We start from the raw sequence: 24,938 nt of genomic DNA on the forward strand, positions 1-24,938 counted from the left end.
TTGGTTAATTGGGATCTCTCTGGTAAGACAGACTTACCACGTTAACAGAGGTAAGTCTTGGCAGAGCAATTATGTCAATCAACTGAAAGTGGCTGCCTGAATAAGTGTTAATTACTGTGGCCAGAAACTAACTTTGCAGTTGTAACTTGTGTGCAAATCGTAAGCTCTCTATAAAAGTTGACAGGTTTTGCTAACTGCGAAGAATGGAGGATTTTAGGAACATGGAATTCTACATATTGGGGCAATGTAACGATTAAACGCCTGGGGTTATCGTCTGTTTGACTTTGACCTAGTGGTCATGTTTTTAAAGAAAAGAATCATGTTTTGCAGGGCCTAGGAGGTTTTAGTAGCCAGAAGATGAAATTGACCAGAGGAATGTGTTTTTCTGTCTGGGCTAATGCATGGTGGTTTGACTGGGGAAAGTTCCTGTGGAATTAATGTGCTTTCAGCCTGGAAAGTTAATTTGTTTTAAGCTTGGGAGATAATGTAATTGCTGGGTGGAGCTAAGGGATTCAAAGGGACAGTTGAGAAAACTTTGGAGAGGAATCAAAGGCTGATCTGTCTGACACTGGGTCCACAATTCTCTCTCATTAGAATAGTTAAAGAGTAATATTTAAAGCAGAGCAGTCTTGTCTGAAGACAAGGAAGAAGTTGAAACAAGCCAGTTGAAACAGCTTTTTGAAGTCATCCAGCCAGAGTTTGTAGGGGTTTTAACAGAAGTCCTAATCTGTTCTGTAAACCAAGTATTACTTTATGCCATGCTGATTTTAAGATGGATTGAGAGCTGCCTGTTATTTTTTTGTTGTTTAACGAAGAATTGAGTAGTGTTTAATGGGGAATTGTAAGCTGTTCATTTTGGGTGTGAAGTTAAAGAGTTGCATTCATAATAAAATTTTGCTTTAAAAATGCCGAATCCCTATTTCTTCATGCAAACCCTCTGGGAGTGAAACATTCTTGCCGTACAGTCTTACAAGGTAAACCAAAATGTTGGGCTATAGGTTCAGTATCCTAGCCACTGTTGGGGTCTGGTCTAGGATCGTAATACACCACAGAGTGACAAAGAACAGAGTGCTTTGTGAGCCAAGTGCCAAATTGGTAATTCGGCGGAGAACATGAAGGTGCTATTATTTATTATTTTCTTCAACAAGTGCTCTTCTTCTGTTTCCAAGCTTAGAGATTGCAACTTGGTATTACCTTACTTACTTAATTGGTAACACTAATTAAATAAAGGCAGACAGACATGGCAGGGATGATAATGCTTAGTGACTGCAAAATGTGAGTGACTGCAAAATGTGAGAATCTAATGAATGCTTCTAGTCTCAAACAACCATATCTGCGATAAGTGTCTGCAGCTTCAGCAACTTCAGTTCAGAGCTGCTGGCCAGGGCTGAGTTTCAGATATTGTGGGGCATCAGAAAGAAGGGAAAGCGCTACCTGGCCCCGAGGCAGTCATAGTCATATTCTCTATATTAAGTAGAACTTTCCAGTTGATCAATGGTCAGGGACAGGAGAATGTGGCTGTGAATCGAACAGGTATGAAAACCAGCATGAAGTAATGGAGGAGCCTCAGCCCTTTACTTTGACCAACAGCAAGACGGTACTTGCTACCTGTGTGGATGAGAAAACTGACCAATCCCCATGGTGCAGGATGCCATTTAGGTTGGGGGAAACAAAAAGGAGATTAGATAAACTCTGTCTGTTCTCACCGGAACTACAGAGGTTGAGAGGCGACCTGATAGCGGTCTACAAAATTATGAGTGGAATGGACAGAGTGGCTAGTCAAATGCTCTTTCCCAAGATATTCCAAGCCATCAACGGTACTTTACCTGCAACCAAGATGGAGACCTCACCTTCCACGTTCTGGGAAGCACTAAATGCGGTGATTAGGGGCAAAATCATAGATTATACTGCCCTTCGGGACAGGAAAGAAATGGCAGCCAAGCAGTGGCTGAGCGACTCCATTCTGGAGGTGGATGGGCGGTACTCCATGGCCCAAACCGTGAACTGCTGGCAGAGAGAAAAAAGCTGCAGATGGAATTTGATCTTCTCTCCACAAGAAGGCAGTCCATCATTCGCCAGGCACGGTGGCCTTCTACGAACACGGAGGCAAGGCAAGCCGCACACTGGCACACCTGTTGAGAAACCGCGAAATAGATAGCGCAAGTTTGGGACAGAAACGGTAGCAGACCCAAACAAGGTTAACGAGGCCTTTGCAAACTTATACCGAAGGCTATACACCTCCGAACCCCCAGAGGGGGACTCGGTGATGTACTGGTTTCTCGACAGACTGGACATACCAGTGGTGGGGGAGGACCAGGAAACAAGGATTGGAAGCACCGCTAAAGCTGGGTGAAATCGTGAAATGCATTCATTCCATGCAGTCAGGGAAACCATCGGGACTGGTTTTTAATAAAAGATTTGTAGCAGAGTTGGCTGCACACTTGCAGGAGATATTCAACGACTTGCTGTGGAAGGGGACCTGCCACCCACGCTGGCCCAGACCTCGATCTCACTCATCAAAAAGGACAAACACCCGACAGCGTGTGGAGCACACAGACTATCTCTCTCTTAAACACTGATGCAAAAGTCCTCAAGAAAGCACTGATGAGATGCCTGGAGAGCTGCCTGCCAGAAGTGATCGCTGAAGATCAGACCTGGTTTGTCAAGGGCAGACAGCTAAAAGCGAACATCAGACACCCGCTGAATGTAATAATGACTCCATCCGGGGAGAAGCCACTTGAAGTCTCCCTGGACACTAAGAAAGCCTTTGATTGAGTAGACTGGAGGTATCTCATGGAGATACTTGAATGGTTTGGGTTTGGAACAGGGTTCATAGTGTGGTTGAAGCACCTGTACAGCACTCCTGTATGACCGCCACCAGCTCCGAACAGTTTTGACTGCACACATGAGCGAGGCAGGGATGCCCACTATCCTAACTCCTCGCACTGACAATTAAACCACTGGCCATCGCCCTTTGATCGACGGATTGGTGGACGGGCATTCGAAGAGGGACAGAGAACATGGAGTCTCACTCTATGTGGATGTCTGCTCCTCTACGTGTCGAGCCCCCTAGCCAGCATGGGAAAGATAAGAGGACTCCTCAGGGAATTTGGTGTCTTCTCAGATTACAAACTCAACCTGGGAATGAGCAAAATCTTTCCAGTGAACCCCCAGAGGGGTTTCCCATACCGGCCTCCCCGAACAGGCACCGGAATGTGGCGACTAGAGGCCTTTCACAGTGACTTAATTGAAGCCTACTTGTGACAATAAGCGATTATTATTATTATTAATAAGAGGGAGGAGCAAAGCTGGAAAAACTACCGTTTAAAGTGACCCAAACCAAGCTCAGGTACCTGGGGATCCAAGTGGCCTACACCTGGACGAGACTCCACAAATGGAACCTCTCCAGCCTGGTGGAAGAGGTGAAGAGGGACCTGCAAAATGGGACTCACTCCCTCTCTCAGAAGAGGGATACAGACTGGCAAAATGAATGTGCTGCCTCGGTTCCAGTTCATATTCAGATCATTTAAAAAAAAAAAAAGAATTATTTATTAATTTAGAGTACCCAATTGTTTTTTTTCCAATTAAGAGGCAATTTAGCATGGCCAATCCACCTAACCTGCACATCCTTTTGGGTTGTGGGTGAAGACATAGGGTGAGTGTGAAAATTATCGAACCCGGGTCATCGGCGCAGTGTTGCAGCAGTGCTAACCACTGCGCCACCGTGCTGTCCTTATTCAGACCATTGCCGATCTTCATCCCCAATTCCTTCTTCACCAGGATCGACTAGTTTGTTATGGCCTTCTGGGTGGCAATGCAATAGGGCGAGGAGGTGGCTAAGGGAACCAGAGGTGGACTGGGTCCGAATGGAGGAGCCCTCCTGCACGGGAACATCTCTCCGAGCGCTCCGCTCCCTCCCCTACACACAAACTCCAGGAGCCCGTGGTAGTGGCCACACTAAGGACATGGATCCAGTTTGGTACCATTTCAAATTTGGCGAGATGTCTATAGAGGTCTCCGCCTGCAACAACTGTAGGTTCACACCAGCAAGGATAGACGCTACATTTGGGACATGGAGGGAGGACTAGTGGAGTGCCTCAAGGATCAGTGCAGGGGCTTCAACTATTTAATAATAATAATAATCGCCTTATTGTCACAAGTAGATTTCAATGAAGTTACTGTGAAAAGCCCCTAGTCGCTACATTCCGGTACCTGTTCGACAGGCCGGTACGGGAATTGAACCCGCACTGCTGGCCTTAGAATTTACAGTGCAGAAGGAGGCCATTTGGCCCATCGAGTCTGCACCGGCTCTTAGAAAGAGCACCCTACCCAAGGTCCACACCTCCACCTTATCCCCATAACCCAGTAACCCCACCCAACACTAAGGGCAATTTTGGACACTAAGGGCAATTTATCATGGCCAATCCACCTAACCTGCACATCTTTGGACTGTGGGAGGAAACCGGAGCACCCGGAGGAAACCCACGCATACACGGGGAGGATGTGCAGACTCTGCACAGACAGTGACCCAAGCCGGAATCGAACCTGGGATCCTGGAGCTGTGAAGTAATTGTGCTATCCACAATGCTACCGTGCTGCCCTGTTCTGCATTACAAGCCAGCTGTTTAGCCCACTGTGATAAACTAGCCCCTTAGGGTGGCCTGAGATCATGAAAGACTCTACACAAATGCAAGTCTTTACTTTTTTAATCTTCTGAAAGAAAAAGGATGGTAAAAGAAAAATTAATTTGTTTTATGTAGCCCTTTATTATTTGTCAAACAGGATTTTAGCAAAGGAATTCTGCGGGGGGAAATGAGAATCTGGTCCCTGACTCTATTCCTATCCAATGTGGTGTTCCGTCACCTCTGGCAGGTCAGCTTCTGCAGAAAATATGATTAATTTCAATTCCCCTAACCTGGGTTGGGGAATGGGGGAAAAAAACATTCTGTCAAAGTTCCTGATCCGTTGGGTGTTTGCCAGCTATGACATCCTCTATGCTTCATTGCCCTACTGATCTTTGCATTTTTAACACACAGTAGTCACTCAACATTCTAGCTTAGAAATATGTCACCATTCCTTCACCATTGCTGGGTCAATATCCCAGAACTCACTACCTAATACCACTGTGGGTCCACTCTCACCACATGAATTGCAGCAGTGCAAAGCTGCAGCTCACCACTACCTTCTCAAGGGCAAGTAGCAATGGGCAATAAGTGCTGGCCTTACCAGCAATGGTCACACCCCAAGAACAAATAAAAATCAGATCACAGACTATTACAACACAGACTGGGCCATTCTGCCCATCAGATCTGCTCAAGTGCTTTCTTCATCCAATCCAGTAGAACACTTCTGCTCATTTCTTGTGTTCTTGAATGTTTTCCTTTCATCAACAACTATTTAATTCTATGTTAAAAAGAGTCTATGCATGAGAATGGTCACCAAGGTGGAGGATATACAGCATTTGTGCCTGTTGAAATGAACCATAGCAATAGACTGCAGTTTTAGGATCAGGGAGGAAAAGAAAATGTTCAATACACTTACTTGAGATTATTCTGTGCATTGAAGACATTGAGCACCTTGAAAACACACCTTACTCTCAACCTTATTTTCAAAAAGACATTTAGCGAACATTCTGGAGACAGCTCATACATAACTGCACAGTTTTCATTTATATTGGCACATTTTTTAATAAATGGAACTTCCATATAAGTCAGCACTTTCAAACTGTGATTCTGAAAACCAGAACCAAATAATGCCCCACATCTGTATTTTAGGTCTCTGAGATTATTTGGTAAAACCCAACTGCGGCCTTTCCAGAGTCAGCTACTCTCTGTCCCATCCACATTATTGTAACAGTGGGGGAGGTGGGGGTGGTGCGGCACGGCATTGCTTTATTTAATAGGAAGAGCCCATCACTGCAGTAATGAGAGAGGATGTCTTTGAAGACTCTTCAAATAAGGCCCTCTGGGTCGAGCTTAGAAAAAGGAAAAGGGCAATCACTTTGCTGGGATTATACTACAGGCCTCCAACAGTCAGAAGGAGGCAGAGGACCAGATATGCAGGCAAATCACAGAGCGGTACGAGAGGAATAATGTTATATTAGTAGGGGATTTCAACTTCACCAATATTAACTGGAATTATTTTAGTGTGAAAGATTAGACGGAGTGGAATTTTTAAAGTGCATCCAGGAGAGTTTTTTGTGCCAGTATGTGGGTAGTGCTCCTTGGGATGGGGCAATGCTAGACTTAATTCTAGGAAATGAAGCCAGTCAAGTAGTCAAAATTCAGTGGACAAGCATTTTGGGAATAGAAATCAAGTGTCTGAATTGGAGGATGGCCAATTTCAATATCATTAGACAGTATCTGGCAAACGTAGACTGGGAGCAGCTATATGCAGGTAAATCTACATTTGAGAAGCGGTAGTATTAAAAGAGTGAGAGTTCAGGGCCAATGTGTTCCTCTAAGAGTGAAGGGCAAAGGTTGCAAGACCAGGGAATCATGGATGTGAAGGGATATTGAGGGTTTGATTAAGAGAAAAAAATGCATATGGCAAGTATAGAGCAATGAAAACAGGGAAGGTCCTTCAGGAGTATACAGAGTGTGCGCGTGTGGGGGGGGGGGGGGGGGGGTGCTTAAAAAAATAAATTAGGAAGACAAAGAGGGGCCATGAAATATCATAGGCATATAGGGTTAAGGAAAACCCCAAGGTGTTTTATAAATATATTAAGAGCAAAAAGAGGGAAAGAGTGGGTGCATTAGGGACCAAAGGAGTCATCTGTGCGTGGATCTAGAGGACGTGGGTGAGTTTGGAAATGAATATCTTTCATCTGTATTCACTAAGGAGAAAGACAGGGTAGCTGGAGATTTCAGTTGGGACGGTCAAGTTCTAGAGCACGTTAAGATTAATAAGAATGAGGCATCAGGGGCTGGATTCTCCACTGGCGGGATTCTCCGTTGCGCTGGCAGCGCACCCAAGCCCAGGGATTTCCCGACGACGTGTGACTGCCCACAATGGGAAACCCCATTGGCTGGCTGGACGGAGAATCCGCTGCCGGTGGGGCGAGCCACACCAGATGTTTTAGCAGGCATAAAGGCGCATAAATCCCCAGGGCCTGATGAGATGCACGTTCTCCCTGTCTGCGTGGGTTTCTTCCGGGTATTCCGGTTTCCTCCCACAGTCCAAAGATGTGCAGGTTAGGTAGATTGGCCATGCTAAAATTGCCCTCAAGTGTCCAAAAAGGTTAGGTGGGGTTACTGGGTTAAGGTGATGGGGTAGAGGTATGAGCTTAAGTGCGGTGCTCTTTCCAAGGGCGATGCAGTCTCGATGGGCCGAACGGCCTCCTTCTGCACTGTACATTCTATGATTTTATGTATCCCAGGCCACTATGGGAGGCAAGGGAGGAGATTACTGGAGCCCTGACGGAGATATTTGAATAGTCGCTCGGCACAGGTGAAGTGCCAGAGGATTGGAGAATAGCAAATGTGCTACCTTTATGCAAAAAGGGCAGCAGGGATAATCCAGGTAATTACAGGCCAGTTAGTCTAACGTCAGTGGTAGGGAAATCATTGGAATAAATTCTGAGGCACAGGATTAATCAACATTAGAAAAGCAGGGATTGATCAGGGATAGTCAGCACAGATTTGTTGCTGGGAGACCCTGTCTAACTAACTCAATTGAGGTTTTTGAAAAGGTTACTAAATATATTGATGAAAGTAGCACAGTTGATGTGGTTTATAGTGTAGCCACCTAAAATGGCTGATTCCCGATTAATTTGGCCAAAACCCGATATAAAATGGCTAACCCAAAAGGCTGAAGGGAAAAGCAGCCAACAGGGCACAAACGGACAGCTGCAGACAGATTAGCGTATTCGGCTCTGGGGAAGTCCGCCCAGATCGATACCTGCGACCATTAGTAGCACATCAACCCAGATATCTGCAGTTTAATCGGCTATCCCCGGGAACAATTGCAACATATTACCAATTGAATGCCGGGCCAGACCTGTCGGCGCCTGCAGTGGCCGAAACAAAGACAGGTGCACGACCACCCCCCCCGATCGAGGAATCGCCCCATTATTGGAGCATATCGAACCCAGTGATTGGGAACAAGTCCAATCACTTGGGACTCAGGGTCAAGGTCCGCTCTGAGAGGCGGGAAGCCCCTGGGCCCTATAAAAATAGGGGCCAAGTTCAGATCGGCCCTTCTCTCCCTTCTTCTTCTGCTCGCAACCTTCGCAAGAACCATCGACCAGCAACCGTAAGTTTGACTCCAGCGATCGCTACCCAATAGAGACTCCTAGCCATCGACCTGTATCAGCCTTTTGAATCCCGCAGGCCAGACCCAATTCGATAAGCCATTTGTTTCCCTGACCTGGTGAGCCATTCCCAAAGTTAAGTATTGGCCAGTAGTGGTAGGTAGTAATCTAGAAAGTAGGATTATTGTGTAAGTATTTATTGCTGTACATAATAAATGACCGTTGATTTTAATTTTACTAAGCTGTGTGCTGTCTTATTAATCATAACTACAGCTTGAACCACGTGGCGGTATCAGAAAGATACCTGGCGACTCGTGAGCAAAGGTGACAGAATTAGAGCTAATAAAACTAAGGCTAATACGAGCAACAATAGGGACTTCACTGAGGCCTTTGACAAGGTCTCACATTGAAGGTTAGAGCCAATGGCATCCAAGGCAAGCTCACAAATTGGATCCTAAATTGGCTTGTTAATAGGAAGCAAAGCGTGATGGTGGAGGGTTGCTTTTGTGATTGGAAGCCTGTGATCAGAGGTGTGCCACAGGGATCACCCTTGCGGTTTGTTATATACATTAATGACTTGGTGGTGAGTGTACAAGGTATAATTAGTAAGTTTGTAGATGACATGAAAATTGGTGGTCACGTTGATAGTGAGGAGGATAGTCGAAGGCTACAGACTGATATTGATCAGCCGGTCTAAATTGGGCAATGCGATGGCAGATGGAATTTAATCTTGACAAGTGAGGTGATGCATTTTGGGAGGTCTAACAAGGATAGGATATACATAATGAATGGTAGCTCCCTAGGGAGTGTTGAGGAACAAAGGGACCTTGGTGTACAAGTCCATGGATCCCTGAAGGTGGCAGCACAGGCAAATTGGGTGGTGAAGAAGGCATACAGAATGCTTGCCTTCATTAGCCGGGGCATAGAATATAGGAGCAGGGAGGTCTTGGTACAACTTTGCAAAACATTCATTAGGCCACAGATGGAATATTGTGTGCAGTTCTGGTTGCCACACCATCGGAAGGATGTGATTACACTGGAGGCGATGCAGCGGAGATTCACCATGATATTGCCTGGGATGGAAAGTTTCAGCTATGAGGAGAGACTAGATAGGCTGGGTTTGTTTTCACTGGAGCAGATGAGGCTGAGGGGGGATCTGATCGAGGTACACAAAATTATGAGTGGCATAGATAGGGTAGATCGTAATCATCTTTTCCCAATGGCAGAGGCGTCTAAGACCAGAGGGCATAGGTTCAAGGTGAGGAGTAAGTGGTTTAGAGGGGAAACAAAGAAAAGATTTTTCCTCCAGAGGGGTGGAGGAAACATAGAATGAACTGCCTGAGGGGGTGGTGGAAGCAGGTACTCTTGCAGCATTTAAGAAGCATCTGTACAAGCACTTAAATCGCCACAGCACAATGGGCTGAAGGGCCCGTTTCTGTGCTCATGACTCTAACTCAAGTAGAATTTTCAGAACATTGTGTAGACTTTTCACTTCAATCTGTGAAATAAAAGTGCAGCCAGGGTAAGAGCAATTTGTACTGTGAGGAACAGTGAGGATTCTCGTAAACTATAATTATAAATGAAAACAAGTTTTCAGAACAATACAGAACTAAATGAAACAATGGTTTTGTCAGAAGTCCACAAAAATGATTGCCTGGAAAACATGTATAACATACATTTTCCACAGGACAATCCCTGGTGGACTATAGTTATGGAGAAGCTGGTTTTAAATGTCTCTACCATGCAGAGAAATTAAAGCGATTTTACAGGTTCTTCCACAGTACTGTATTTGATAAAGCCACCCCGAGTGTTCCAAACGAGCAAAAGCAGCAATTATGCTGAACTTTACATTGATCCTCCAGTTACTAAGTTATACCAAAATTTCCAGAGAATCACAGAGACATATTTTAACAATATTAAAAAGCTGCATCAAAATTTTAATTAGTGTTAAAATCATCTGGGCCGGAGACTTCCGGTGGCTGCCATGGAGTAGGAGGTCGCACATTTGGTAGCTCCCACTCGTGCCGGATCTTTTGGACCTTTTCCCCTGACTTTTTTTGAATTTGATTTGAAAAATCGGGAGCGGATGGGATAGTGAACAGGAATCCCACATCAGTATATGGAGACGTGGACCAGAAGTGGTTGTATAAGAAGAACAAAATTGAGCAGAGAAGGCACGTGTAAAACCCATAGCACAGAAAAATATGGCGGAGATGCAGCCCAGTGGTCAACGGAACAGCTGGTTATTCAGGAGTGTTTCGGCAAGCTAAAGGAGGAAGGTCTAGACCCCATCAAGGCATTGATCGACCAGGTGGAGCAGGGGCTGGAAGGCCAAGGTCGGGCGATCCAGAAGGTTGAGGACAAGGTGGTCAAGCACGGGGAACACCTAACTGAGCTGAAGTTACAGGGGGGGTTGATGAGGGATCAGCAGAAAAGGCTGCAGAAGGTGGAGGACCTGGCGAATAGGTCCCATCGACAGAAGTTGAGGATCGTCGGCCTCCCTGAAGGCTGCGAGGGAACGGATGAAAGGGCATATGTGGCGAATATTCTTGAGAAGCTAATGGGTGATGCGAATGCACCGGATCCTGGATACGGAACAGATTTGCGGTGGGCCAAGCAGTCACGCAGCTGCAAGTGGCAGAACAGCATGCTGCGCATCTAGCAGGACCTGGGTGTGGATCTGCGCGGGATTCAACAGAGTAAAATCGACCCTTTTCAAGAAGATGTGAAATTCAGGCTGCTATATCCAGCTCGTTTATGGGTCAATTTTGAAGATCAGGAACTCTGTCGCCGGACAAGGCGATGGACTTCATTAAAAGTAAAGAGCTGGCAGGTGACTGAGGACACTGAACTCTTGGGACGGGTAATGCTGTATCGATTTTGTTAAAGTTATTCTCGCTTTTGACCTGTATGTGAAATGTTTTTTTAATATTGATTCTTGGGCTGTTGCTCAGTTTTGAAAGCTAACCTGGTACTAGTGGGGGAAGGGTGGATGGATCTTCTTTCTCTTTTCTTTGTGTTTGGTTGGAACTGTGTTTTTTTAATATATATGTCCGAGTGGGGGTGGGGGGGGGGGGGGGGGGGGGGAAACAATAGTGGGTAGTATGCTTGGCGCCATGGGGGGGGGGGGGGGGGGGGGGAGAGCTACCAGGCTAGCTGGGCAGGCTAGCTCACGGAAGCGCAGTGGGGGGTGAGCAGATGATAAGTTTGCTAAAGGGGGTTGGAATTGTTCTCCTGTTAATGGGGGGGGGGGGGTAAATTGCTCTGTTGACAGGGGAGGGATTGTTGTTGGGAGACAAATGGGAGGTCGAGGGCGGAGGGTGCCGAAGGGCGGGCCTGCAGGGGTGTGAACTGGAGGCTAGCCTAAGAAGGGTGATCGGCAGGGGGGGGGGGGAAAGAGAGGAGAAAGAGGGTGCGAGATGCCTCCCGGTCAGGCTGATCACGTGGAACGTTAGAGAGCTGAATGGGCCAGTTAAGAGGACTCATGTGTTCACACATTTGAGGGGATTGAAGGCAGGCGTGGCAATGCTACAGGAGACACACCTGAGGGTAACAGATCAGACCAGATTGAGGAAGGGGTGGGTCAGGCGGATATTTCATTCGGGGTTGGACTCCAAGAATAGTGTGTCGCAGTCCTGATTAATAAACGGGTGTCATTTGAGGCGGGGAAAATAGTTGCGGATATGGGGGGGCAGGTATATCATGGTCAGCGGGAAGCTGGAGGGGACACCGGTGGTGCCCGTGAACGTCTACGCACCAAACTGGGATGATGCGGAGTTTAGAAGACGGGTGTTAGGGAAGATCCCGGATCATTGGGGGGGGGGGGGGGGGGGGGAAAGAGACACACACTCTAATATGGTCATTAATCCAAGGTTGGACCGGTCGAGCTCAAAGACGGGGCGGGTGCCAGCAATGGCCAAGGAACTAAAGGGGTTTATGGAGTAGATGGGTGGGGGCGGCCCATGGAGGTTTGGTCAGCCAAGAGCGAAGGAGTTTTCTTTCTTTTCGCATGTACATAAAGCATACTCCCAGATTGATGTTTTAATCCTGAACAGGGCTCTACTGGCGGGGGTGGTTGATACCGAGTATTCGGCGATTGCTGTGTCGGACTATGCCCCACATTGGGTGGATTTACAGGTGAGCAAGGAGGGGGGCCCGCAATGGAGATTGGACGTAGGACTGTTAGCAGACAAGGGGGTGTGCGGGCCTGTGAGGGAGTCCATCCAGAACTATCTGGAAATAAACAACACAGGGGAAGTCACGGCAGCAATGGTTTGGGAAGCGCTGAAGGCAGTGGTTAGAGGGGAGCAATATCAATAAAGGCCCACAAGAGGAAGGTGGAGACAGCAGAAGTAGATAGATTGGTTGGCGAAATACTCCAGGTAGACAGGAGATACGCGGAGGCCACGGACGCAGGGTTATTGAAGGAGCGGCGGAAGCAACAGATGGAGTTTGGCCTGTTGTCCACGGGGAAGGCGATGGAGCAGCTGAGGAAGTAGAGGTGGGCGATATAGCAGTATGGAGAGAAGGCAAGCAGAATGCTTGCACACCAGCTAAGGAAAAGGGAGGCGGGCAGGGAGATAGGTAGAGTGAAGGACAGAACTGGGAACATGGTCTTGGACCCAGCAGGGGTGAACGAGGCGTTTAAGGAGTTTTACAGCCGGCTATGAGTCAGAAACGTTAGCTGGGGTGGAAGGGATGAGGCAGTTTCTGGGAGGGCTGGAGTTTCCGAGAGTGGAGGAAGGGTTGGTAGATGGGCTGGGAGCCCTGATCAGGATTGAAGAAATAGCAGAGGGGCTAGAGGCCATGCAGTCAGGTAAGGCCCCGGGTCCGGACGACTACCCAGTGGAATTTTACAAAAAGTTCTCCAAGATGCTGGGCCCACTGCTGGTGAGGACATTTAATGAGTCAAGGGAACGGGGGGGGGGGGGGGGGGGGGCTCTTTCCCCGACAATATCACAGGGCTTGATCTCACTGATCCTGAAGCTGGACAAGGACCCTGAGCTATGCGGGTCATACAGGCCAATTTCCCTATTGAATGTTGATGCCAAACTGTTGGCTAAAATCTTGGCCTCAAGGATAGAAGATTGTGTCCCAGAGGTGATAGGGGAGGACCAGGCGGGGTTTGTTCAGGGCAGACAGCTAACGGACAACTTTAGAAGGCTCTTAAACGTGATCATGATGCCCCCAGAGGGGAGGGAGGTGGAAGTAGTGGTCGCGATGGATGCAGAACAGGCCTTCGACAGGGTGGAATGGAACTATTTGTGGGAGGTGTTGGGGCGGTTCGGGTTTGAGCGAGGCTTTATTGATCGGGTCCAGTTGTTGCACCACGCACCGGTGGCGAGTGTCCGAACAAATCGGTTGACGTCGGACTATTTTAAATTGCACGGGGGACTAGGCAAGGATGCCCCCTCTCTCCACTGCTGTGCACTTTGGCCATAGAGCCACTGGCGATGGTGCTAAGAGCTTCAAGGGACTGGAAAGGTTTGGTCCGAGGGGGTTAGAACACAGGGTCTCACTGTACGCCGACGACCTGCTCCTGTATATTTCTGACCTGTTAGGGGGGGATGGGAGAGATTGAGGATTAGGGGAATTTGGCCGGTTTTCAGGGTACAAATTGAATATGGGGAAACGTGAGGTGTTTGCGATCCAGGCAAGGGGGCAGGAGAGGAGATTGGGAGAGCTGCTATTCAAAGATTGAGAGAGCTTTTGTTATTTGGGAATCCAGGTGGCACAGGACTGGGGGGCTGTTACTTAAACTAAATTTGACCCGGCTAGTAGAACCGATGAAGGACGTCTTTTAAAGGTGGGACATGCTCCTGCTGTCACTGGCAGGGAGAGTACAGACCATGAAAATGACCCTCCTGAGGTTTCTGTTTGTTTTTCCCCATCTTTATCCCAAGGGGCTTTTTTAAACGAGTAGTGGTGGCGGCCCTGAGAGTCTGGGGGCAGTGGAGGAAGCATCAGTCTGGGCTCCAATCGGCAATAACCATTGGCTTGTACCAGGAAGGCTGGATGGGGAATTTTGGAGATGGCAGAGAGCAGGGATTGAGAGGATGGGGGACCTATTTACAAATGGGATCTTCCCCTGTTTGAAGGATTTAGAGAAGAAATTTGAACTGCCAGCAGGAAATGGATTCAGATATCTGCAGGTACTGGATTTTTTGGAACGGCAGGTGTCGACCTTTCCGCTCCTACCGCCACGGGGGATACAGAGGGTATTTTCCAGAAAGGGGGTGGGAGAGAGGAAGTTTTCGGATATTTATTTACGAAGAGTCGGAGAAAACGCAGAGGAGCTAAAGCGCAAATGGGAAGATGAGCTGGTGGTGGTGGTGGTTGGGGGGGGGGGGGGAGAAAGAGAGAAGTCCAGAGATTTTCGGAGTGTCGGAAGATTCGGGAGTCCAGTGGGTGAGAGGCCTTTGCCTCCTTGGCAGCCCCGAGACGGATATTGCTAGTGTGAAGGGACTCGAAGCCCCCAAATTCAGAGATCTGGCTTTGTGACATGGCTTGGTTTCTCAGACTTGAGAAAATTAAGTTCGCCCCAAGAGGGTCAATACTAGGGTTCGTCCAGAGGTGGCAGCCGTTTGTCGACTTCTTTGGAGAAAACTGTCAGCAGAGGTGTGGAGGGGGGGGGGGTTTAGATTACGGTTTCGAGGCGGTGGGACTTGTGAGGGAGGGAGGCGATCCTTGCATTATGTTTATATTTGTACTGGTTACAGTTACTATTATAAAATTTTAAATGCCTTAATAAATGTTTTTCAAAAACAAAAATCATCTGAGCCCAAGGAAAATGTTATCATCTTACACTCCTTCTTTCAGTTCCCTAATTGTATAAAGATAAAAAAGATGGTACAGTCAAGGTACATTCAAACGACAAGGAAAGATAGGCCAAACAAACCCAAAACTCCCTGAATGTCAAGAGAGGGAAGATGAAACACAATAAAAAAGATGCTTACGACAGATCTCAGGTTGCAATACAAATGAAAACCAGGCTGAATTCTTCTTCGTCAATCACTCACCAACGAGTCTGAACAGTAGAGGCGAGGTGAGAGTGACAGCTCTTGACATCAAGGCAGCATTTGACCTACTATGGCATCAAGGAGCCCTAGCTAAACTGAAGTCAATGGGAATCAGGGGGAAAACTCTGCATTGGTTGGAGTCATACCTGGCACAAAGGAAGATGTTTGTGGTGGTTGGAGGTCAATCATCTCAGCTCCAGGACATCACTGCAGGTGTTCCTCAGGGTAGTGCCCTAAGCCCAACCATCTTCAGCTGCTACATCAATGACCTCCCTTCCATCATATGGTCAGAAGTGGGCATGTTAGTGGATGACTGTACAATGTTCAGCTCCATTCGTGACTCCTCAGATAATGAAGCAGTCCATGTCCAAATGCAGCAAGACCTGGACATATCCAGGCTTGTGCTGACAAGTGGCAAGGAACATTCGTGCCACACAATTGACAGGGAATGACCATCTCCTACAAAAGAGGATTGAACCACCACCACCGCTTGACATTCAATGGCATTACCATTGCTGAATCCACTGCAATCAACATCCTCGGGGTTATCATTGAACTGGACTAGCCACATTAATACCGTGGCTACCAGGGCTGGTCAAAGGCTAGGAATCCTAGTGATTAACTCAGCTGCTGACTCCCCAAAGCCTGTCCACCATCTACAAGGCACAAGTCAGGAGTGTAATGGAATACTCGCCACTTGCCTGGATGAGTGCAGCTCCAACAACACACAAGAAGCTTGACACCATCCAGGACAAAGCAGTCATCTTAATTGTTCCCCTTCCACAAACATTCAAACCTTCCTCCAACAGCACCTTCTAAACCCACGGCCACCACAATCTAGAACGACAAGAGCAGCATATACCCGGGAACCCCACCACCTGGAGGTTCCCCTCCAAGTCACTCACCACCCGGACTTGAAAACATACCGCCGCTCCTTCACCGTCACTGGAGCAACGTCCTGGAACTCCCTCCCTAATAGCACAGTGGGTGTACCTACACCTCAAGGACCGCAGCAGTTCAAAAAGGCAACTCACCAACATATTCTGAAAGACAACTAGGGATGGGCACTAAATGCTGGCGTAACCAGTGATGTCCACATCCCATAAATTAATTTTTTAAAACTCAGTGTTACTAGTCATGGGTTCCTGCATGGCTGATGAGCCCAATCCGCGTGCCACATCTTCGACCGCACACTTGGCAGGTGTCTCTGCAAAGTGGGATCGGTCCTTGGACTCTAGATCGCTGGTATTCCTTTCTCTGGCTCCTTTTCCAGGTCTCCTCTTGTTGTTGGGTGTCCTCAAAGAATTCAGTCCCTTCAATCAGGGGGTTCACCAAGTAGGTCTCTTCTGAGCAAGGGTCTCCTAGGTGTTGATATATATGTTGCATTTCCCGAGGTAAGCCTTCAGGGTGTCTTTGAAACGCTTCCTTTGTCCTCGTCTTGTCCACAAGCCTTCCTAGAGCTGGGCAAAGAAGATTTGCTTTTGCAATCGGGACTCTGACATCTTAAGCACATGGCCGGCCTCTTCTTGGGGCCTCTTCCTGTCAGAGATCCATCGGGACTTGGAATTCCCGATATCCGCACTCAAGATTAAGGTAACTTGGGTTTCATAACAAAACCAAATGAGAGGCCTTCCAGCTTTTGGTTAATTTCTAGGTTGGGAACTGCGATACCTGGAAGAATGCATTCAACTAATTACAGCAACATCCCTTCACCCAGTATATTTGCTTACCCCCCAGTAATCTCTACATTCTTCAGATGTTGCATTACATTTATAGTCAGCTGCTGTTCACCTGGACTTTTACCATGACATTAAGGACCACCAACCACGTACGGGCAATGTCGAGGCTGCACATCTACTACTGTAAATGGAATGATAAAATTGGTAATAAAATTAAAAACTATTTGTTGTCCTAACTCAGTCTGCCAAAGGGGTCAATACTTCAAAGTATCCAGAATCCAGGTCTTCCTCCATGACAGAAGAATTTCTCGCTCATATTTAATTATGCTTTAAACATATACACACACACAATGTTGACATAGAAAAATCATGACGAGTGTGCTTCGTCATGATTGGATCTATACGGAGGCGCTTCCTTCACATTCAACAAGCTTTTATGCTATTCACAATGCTGGGCAACTATCTTCAACTGCCTGATGTATGGAATGCTAATCCTCAAAAGCAATCAAAATGAGATCCTTTACCTGCAGAAGGTCCTCACTCAGTACCTCGGTCTTCTCAGCCCTGAAATAGAAGAAGCATGCGTGATTAGAATGGTCTTTAAATTTCCAAGATCATACGGAATTACACAAAAAGTCCTCCTTTTCACTTTACATGCAAGTCTTCCTCAAACACCGACATTTCCCCCCTCCGCCTATGACATTCATGCTTTCACCCCAATCCCTTGATATTTGGAAATTCCTGATTCTCCTTCTTGATAGACATTGACCAAGTTTTGTTCTAGGGGTAATTACGCCTCGGAGTCAGTTTTGTGTCAAGACACTAAGCTTCCACACGTTACCCGTGGTCAAATCCATAAACTGCTTCCTGTGATGACATCAGCAAAACTGCCACTGTCACACTGGAGAATGAGAATGTCTAGAAAAAGTATTGTTTAAGCTACATTGATCTCTTTATACGAAGGAATACTTACTGTGCAGTCTGTAAAAGCCCTGTAAAATAAATTTCCTAAATACACTGAGCACTAAGCTGCCAATCACTCAGATAATGTTGAAAACTGGCTTTCAAATTTACAAAGAAAATGCTGTTGCAGAACAAGGGGCTCCCTGGAGCGTATTCAACACTCTGCAGGAGGCTGTTGCAGGAATTAAATCCATCCACAAAGCATCTAATAACACACCTTTAGCTGTACAAGTCTCAAAGTATTCAATTACCAAAATAACTCTCGTCTCCTTTCCAATTATCATTAATGGAAATGAAAATCCCATCATCAACCACATTCACCAAATCTTCAACCAGTCGGGTCAGTATCGATAATAATCAGTCACACTGTGTGGTCAATAGCAATGATTTGGACTTGAATATAGGGGGTATGATTAAGAAGTCTGCAAATGATAAATTGGCTGTATGGTTTATAACATTTGAAGAAAGCTTAGACTACACAAAGATGTCAAGTGAATTCAATCTGGAGAATGTGAGGAAATGCATTTGCGGTAGGCTAACAAGGCAAGCCAATACAAAACAAAGAGTAGGATACAAAAAGTATGGCAGGACCTTGGAATGTATGGCCAAAGATCCTCGATGGTGGGTGGGCAGATATATTCTATCTCTCAGCAATAATACTGCATCTAAGAGAAGGGAGGTTACATTGAAACTGGAGTATTACGTGGACAAGAACATATGTACATACAGGTCATTCAGCCCTCGAGTCTGCTCCGCCATTTGTTAAGATCATGATGATTTGATTGTGGCCTCAACTCTACTTTCCGGTGCATCTCCTACAACTTTTGACCCCCTTGTCGATTAAGAATCTAACTCAGCCTTAAAAATAATCTATAATCCGGCCTCCATGGCTCTCTGGGGAAGAGAATTCCACAGATGATCCTCAGAGAAAAAGAATTCTCCTCCCTCTGCCTTAAATGGGAGATCCCTTAATTTTTAAACTGTGCCCCCAAGTTTCAGTATCTCACAAAAGCCATGTTTTGGTAATAAAACTATAAGAAAAGTGTGATTGCACAGGAGAGGACGTTGCCTGGACTGGAGAATTTAAAGGTAAGGTTGGATCGACCAGGGTTGGTTCCTTTGGAGCAGAGAAGGCCGAGGGAAGATCTAATTGAAGCATACAAAATTATGAGGTGTCCAGATAAGAGTAGATAAGGTGGCCCCATTCCCTTCGGTGGACGGGTCCAGGGCCAGGGGCATAGATTTAGGGTAAGAGATAGGAGACTTAGAGGGGATTCATGAAGAAGAAAATTAATCCAGAAGTTGGTGTGGATTTAGAATTCACTGCCTTAAAGAATGGTGGAGACAGAAACCCTCATAATACCTCAAATGTACTTGAATATGCATCTGCAGTGCCGTAACCTACAAGACCATGGACTAAGAGCCAAAATGTCACATACGGCTGGTTGACACCTTGTTAACCGGCATGGCCACCATTGGTAGGATGGCCTCCTTCCACACTGTAAATTTCTATGATTCTGTGATGGTTTTAGTGCCACACTTTACTACCAAGAGATATTCAAACTGATCCTTGTGATAATTTTTTCTTCCATTTGCCTGAGAGGCTGGTGTACAATGCTTTAAATCCTCCTGCACATCACCAGAAGCCAGGACACTTCAAATAAATGACAAAAATGATCCATTAAAATCACCTATGCTCCCACAAACATAGCACAACGCATCCTATTATAACCCAAGCTGGTAAAGAAATAACTGGAGTCAATATTTTACTAACTTTTATGGGCATTTATTTACAAACAGAAACATATTACAAACATGTGCCTCTTAATCCAACAGCCTGTTTCATAAGAACATAAGAACTAGGAACAGGAGTAGGCCATCTGGCCCCTCGAGCCTGCTCTGCCATTTAATGAGATCATGGCTGATCTTTGTGGACTCAGCTGCACTCTCCGGCCCATACACCATATCCCCGAATCCCTTTATTCTTTCGAAAGGCATCTATCTTTTTCTTAAAAACGTTTAAAGAAGGAGCCTCAACTGCTTCACTGGGCAAGGAATTCCAGAGATTCACACCCCTTTGGGTGAAGAAGTTCCCCCTACACTCCGTCCTAAATCTACCTCCCCTTATTTTGAGGCTATGCCCCCTAGTTCTGCTTTCCCCGACCAGTGGAAACAACCTGCCCCCATCTATCCTATCTATTCCCTTCATAATTTTATATGTCTCAATAAGATCCCCCCGCATCCTTCTAAACTCCAATGAGTACAGTCCCAGTCTACTCAACCTCTCGTCATAATCTAATCCCCTCAACTCTGGGATCAACCTAGTGAATCTCCTCTGCACTCCCTCCAGTGCCAATATGTCCTTTCTCAGGTAAGGAGACCAAAACTGAACACAATACTCCAGATGCGGCCTCACCAACACCCTATACAATTGCAGCATAACCTCACTAGTCTTGAACTCCATCCCTCTAGCAACGAAAGACAAAACTCGATTAGCCTTCTTAATCACCTGTTGTACCTGCACACCAACTTTTTGCGACTCGTGCACCAGCACACCCAGGTCCCTCTGCACAGCAGCATGTTTTAACATCTTACCGTTTAAATAATAATCCATTCTGCTGTTATTCCTCCCAAAATGGGTAGCCTCACACTTGGCAACATTGAATTCCATCTGCCAGACCCTAGCCCATTCACCTAACCTATCCAAATCCTTCTGCAGACTTCCGGTATCCTCTGCCCTTTTTGCTTTACCACTCATCTTAGTGTCGTCTGCAAACTTTGACACATTGCCCTTGGTCCCCAACTCCAAATCATCTATGTAAATTGTGAACAACTGCGGGCCCAACACTGATCCTTGAGGGACCCCACTAGTTACAGGTTGCCAACCAGAGAAACACCCATTTATCCCCACTCTCTGCTTTCTGTTAGTTAACCAATCCTCTACCCATGCTACGACTTTACCCTCAATGCCATGCAACTTTAGTTTATGCAGCAACCTTTTGTGTGGCACCTTGTCAAAAGCTTTCTGGAAATCCAGATATACCACATCCATTGGCTCCCCGTTGTCTACTGCACTGGTAACGTCCTCAAAAAATTCTACCAAATTAGTCAGACACGACCTACCCTTTGTGAACCCATGCTGCGTCTGCCCAATGGGACAATTTCCCTCCAGGTGCCCCGCTATTGCCTCCTTAATGATAGATTCCAACATTTCCCCTACAACCGAAGTTAATCTTACCGGCCTATAATAACCCGCTTTCTGCCGACCTCCTTTTTTAAACAGTGGTGTCACGTTTGCTACTTTCCAATCCTCTGGGACCACCCCAGAGTCTAGTGAATTTTGATAAATTATCACTAGTGCGTTTACAATTTCCCTAGCCATCTCTTTTAACACTCTGGGATGCATCCCATCAGTGCCAGGAGACTTGTCTACCTTTAGCCCCATTAGCTTGCCCAATACTGCCTCCTTAGTGATTACAATCATCTCAAGGTCCTCACCTATCATATCCTTATTTCCATCAGTCACTGGCATGTTATTTGTGTCCTCCACTGTGAAGACTGCCCCAAAAAACCTGTTCAGCTCCTCAGCCATTTCCCCGTCTCCTATTATTAAATCTCCCTTCTCATCTTCCAAAGGACCAATATTTACCTTAGCCACTCTTTTTTGTCTTATATATTTGTAGAAGCTTTTACTATCTGCTTTTATGTTCTGAGCCAGTTTACTTTCATAGTCTACCTTACTCTTCTTTATGGCTTTTTTAGTAGCTTTCTGTTGTCCCCTAAAGACTTCCCAGTCCTCTAGTCTCCCACTAATCTTTGCTACTTTGTATGCTTTTTCCTTCAATTTGATACTCTCCCTCACCTCCTTAAATATCCACGGTCGATTTTTCCCCTTTCTACCATCTTTCTTTTTTGTCGGTATGAACCTTTTCTGAACACTGTTGAAGATCGCTCGGAAGGTTCTCCACTGTTCCTCAACTGCTTCACCATGAAGTCTTTACTCCCAGTCTACCTTAGGTAGTTCTTCTCTCATCCCATTGTAATCGCCTTTGTTTAAGCACAAAACACTAGTGTTTGATTTTACCTGGTCATCCTCCAACTGTATTTTAAATTCCACCATATTGTGGTCGCTCCTTCCAAGAGGATCCCGAACTATGAGATCATTAATCAGTCTGTTCCCATCTCTAGGAACACAGGCGAATCCCCAATTAATGTCATCACCAGCAAACAATTAATACTCCCATGTGGTAGATTTTATTGGGTTTGGGAAAAGGGAAATCCTGGGTTTCTTGAGCTTACACCAAAAAGGCTGCTATCAAAGGTCCATCAACCTTAATCAGACGTCATAGCCGTGCACAGAAGTTGGATCTGGGTAACAAAATGAGCCTGTACCCAAGTGCTTTCACAGTCTGCATCAACTGGCATGGGACTATGTCGGACTGGGTGGGTTGGACCACTACAATGCAGGGGGAGGCAGTGGCGTGATAGTATTGTCACTGGTCTCGCAATCCAGAGACCCAGGGTAATGCGCTGGGGACCCGGGTTCAAATCCTGCCATGGCAGTTGGTGGAATTTGAATTCAATAAAAATCTGGAATGGAAAGTCTAAAAGGTGACCATGAAACCAGTGTTGAATGTTGTAAATACCCATCAGGTTCACTAATGTCCTTTAGGGAAGGAAATCTGGCATCCTTACCTGAACTGGCCTACATGTGACTCCAGACCCATAGCAATGTGGTTGACTCTTAAATGCCCTCGGGGATGTGCAACAAATGCTGACCCAGCCAGTGATGTCCATGAACGAATAAAAAAAAAATGCCAAGCTGAGAAGACATGACCATTGGAAAGGTTTTGTGGTCTGTGCGGAGGGGAAAAGCCAGGCAACCAGAGATAACCCCTCTTGGGCAGATCAATGACAACCTTGCTCCAAGGGCCATCTACCCAACCACCAACCTTTTCCCCAAGGACTCACAAGGCAGTCAATTCTGGACCCTCCTCCTTTGGTCCTTTCAAGGAAGTGGAAGTGATAGAATTGAGGTTGAGATTCTGCCAGACATCCACCAAGTCAAAGGACCCTATCCAGTCCCTTAACTTGAAGATGTAGTTGAAATCCATCATACCACTGAAGATAACGTTGAGAGAGAAAACACTTCTGTAAAGAGGTGTGCATGCTCCACACAAGTCCCGAAAGTGTACACATTGAAGTGGCATGGCCTCAGTCAGAAATGGAGATGGGGTAAAGGGCCTGGCACAAGGTCCTTGACCATAAAGATCTCTGGCTGAAAATAGGGATCCTGCAAGGTACCAATCGGACAGAATTGGAGGAAAGTTGCCTCCTCCAGGCTCCTCCTTGCCACTCCAGGCACCATGTAGCCTTGTCTGCCAGAACTATATGGGCTTTCTGTTGGAGCACACGATATACTTCCCTTTCCTAACAAGAAGTTGAGAAATCTGTTAAATATCTCGGTGTTGCCGTTAATATAGAGGTTGACTATACTTGTCTACATGCAGTGTGGTGCAACCATCACCTACCACTGCCCCCGCCCCCCCCCCCCGGCCCCGCCCCCCCCCACCCCACCCCCCACCCCCCCCGCCCCATTGTTGGGAGAAGCAGAATCACTCATGGTCCTCCACCTTTAGACACCTTGAACAGGCAACTTGATTTGGTTTCCATCCTTGCTCGTGCTCTGAGTCTTTATAGCACAGAGGACAGACTTGACTGGCAGCACCATTTCTGGTAATTCGTCGTAAGCCAACTAGATCTTGACATGACAACCCAAGCAATTGTGAGGATCACAGATGTTAATTCCAGAGGGAAAACGGTCTTACTGTTATAAACCTTTTTCTTGTATTTTGGAAATGAGGAGGAAAAAGCTACTGACCTCAAAAGCATAAAACTCCAGGAACACCATTAGGTTTTTAAAAAATTAATAATTTAGGAACAAAAAAACAACTTACACACAGAAGATTAAAGTTACACAGTTAAAACAGTCTTGCAGAACAACCACCAAAAAACTCACTTAGTCAAATTACACAAGTAAACTACATGCTTGGCAACCACCCCCTTATAGATTTTAACTATAAAAATCCAGTATTACCCAAAACAAATAATTATTTTCACTTTGGATAGCATCCCTGCCCCTGAGCCAGAGGTTCCAGGATCGGGTGTCACCCAGGACTTGATGGCCAAAGTAGGTGCGTTCAAACAATTTGAGTATGTCAATCTGCAATCCTTCCAAACATGCCATGGCTGGCAGTAAGAGATGCCTCCCGGTCAGCCACACTTTGATGTGAAATGGTGCTCCTCAAGCTATAAGCCCCTGGCGACAGACCAGCGACTTGTTCTGGGAATTACTACCTGTAGAAACAGATAAAAACCTGCCTTAGTGCACCACTAGATGCGAGAAAAGAATTGGAACTCCTCCAAATTCAATGTGAAGGTTAAGAAACAATTTGTGTCCTGAAAACAAAACAAAGAAAACTTTTGGGCTTGAAACTGGCTGGCTGCTTTAAATTAAAAACATTCACCACCTTCTCCCCACATGGATCCAATCTCCAAGACATTTCCCCCACACAGGCACCACAACCCAGCTGAACATTTTCCCTCAAATATCTTTTTCTCTTTAATTCCATTGTCCTCAAACACCTCTTTGAACTCAACTTCTCCAAAACATAAATAAGTATCTTTCATGTTAAGTTATTTTGCCCCTTTCAATGCTTCAGAGCTGTTCTCTGCTACCATGTTCTATTCCAGAAAGCTAGTTACTTCCGTAAAGGAACTGGTGCCAAATTTTAAAAACCTTTTTTATAAGCATTTATTTAGAGGTAAACATTACAAACCAGTCCCCCCAATCCAAATAACCACGGTTCCAGTCCACTCTTATTTACAGGAGAAGTGAATTCCCAGCTAATGCTAACACTTCCAAATGGTCAACTTTATTGGGCCAGGCAGAAGGGAAGTATTTTTGAGCCTACTCCCAAACCTCTGACATCAAAAAACCTTTTAACAATTACTAAGCTTCCAGTT

At 46.1% G+C, this 24,938-nt stretch overlaps 1 protein-coding gene across 6 annotated transcripts in view; it reads right to left on the reverse strand.

The window, feature by feature from the left end:
* arhgap17a (Rho GTPase activating protein 17a) overlaps positions 1-24,938 on the reverse strand; it is a 169,255-nt gene that overhangs the window by 85,969 nt on the left and 58,348 nt on the right. For all 6 annotated transcript variants that reach the window (XM_072481116.1, XM_072481111.1, XM_072481114.1 and 3 more), the window contains exon 2: positions 17,474-17,513. In XM_072481116.1, the coding sequence (XP_072337217.1) occupies positions 17,474-17,513 (40 nt within the window). The remainder of the gene's footprint in view (positions 1-17,473; positions 17,514-24,938) is intronic.

The sequence above is a fragment of the Scyliorhinus torazame genome, chromosome 17, assembly GCF_047496885.1.
Source record: "Scyliorhinus torazame isolate Kashiwa2021f chromosome 17, sScyTor2.1, whole genome shotgun sequence".
Taxonomy (NCBI): Eukaryota; Metazoa; Chordata; class Chondrichthyes; order Carcharhiniformes; family Scyliorhinidae; genus Scyliorhinus; species Scyliorhinus torazame.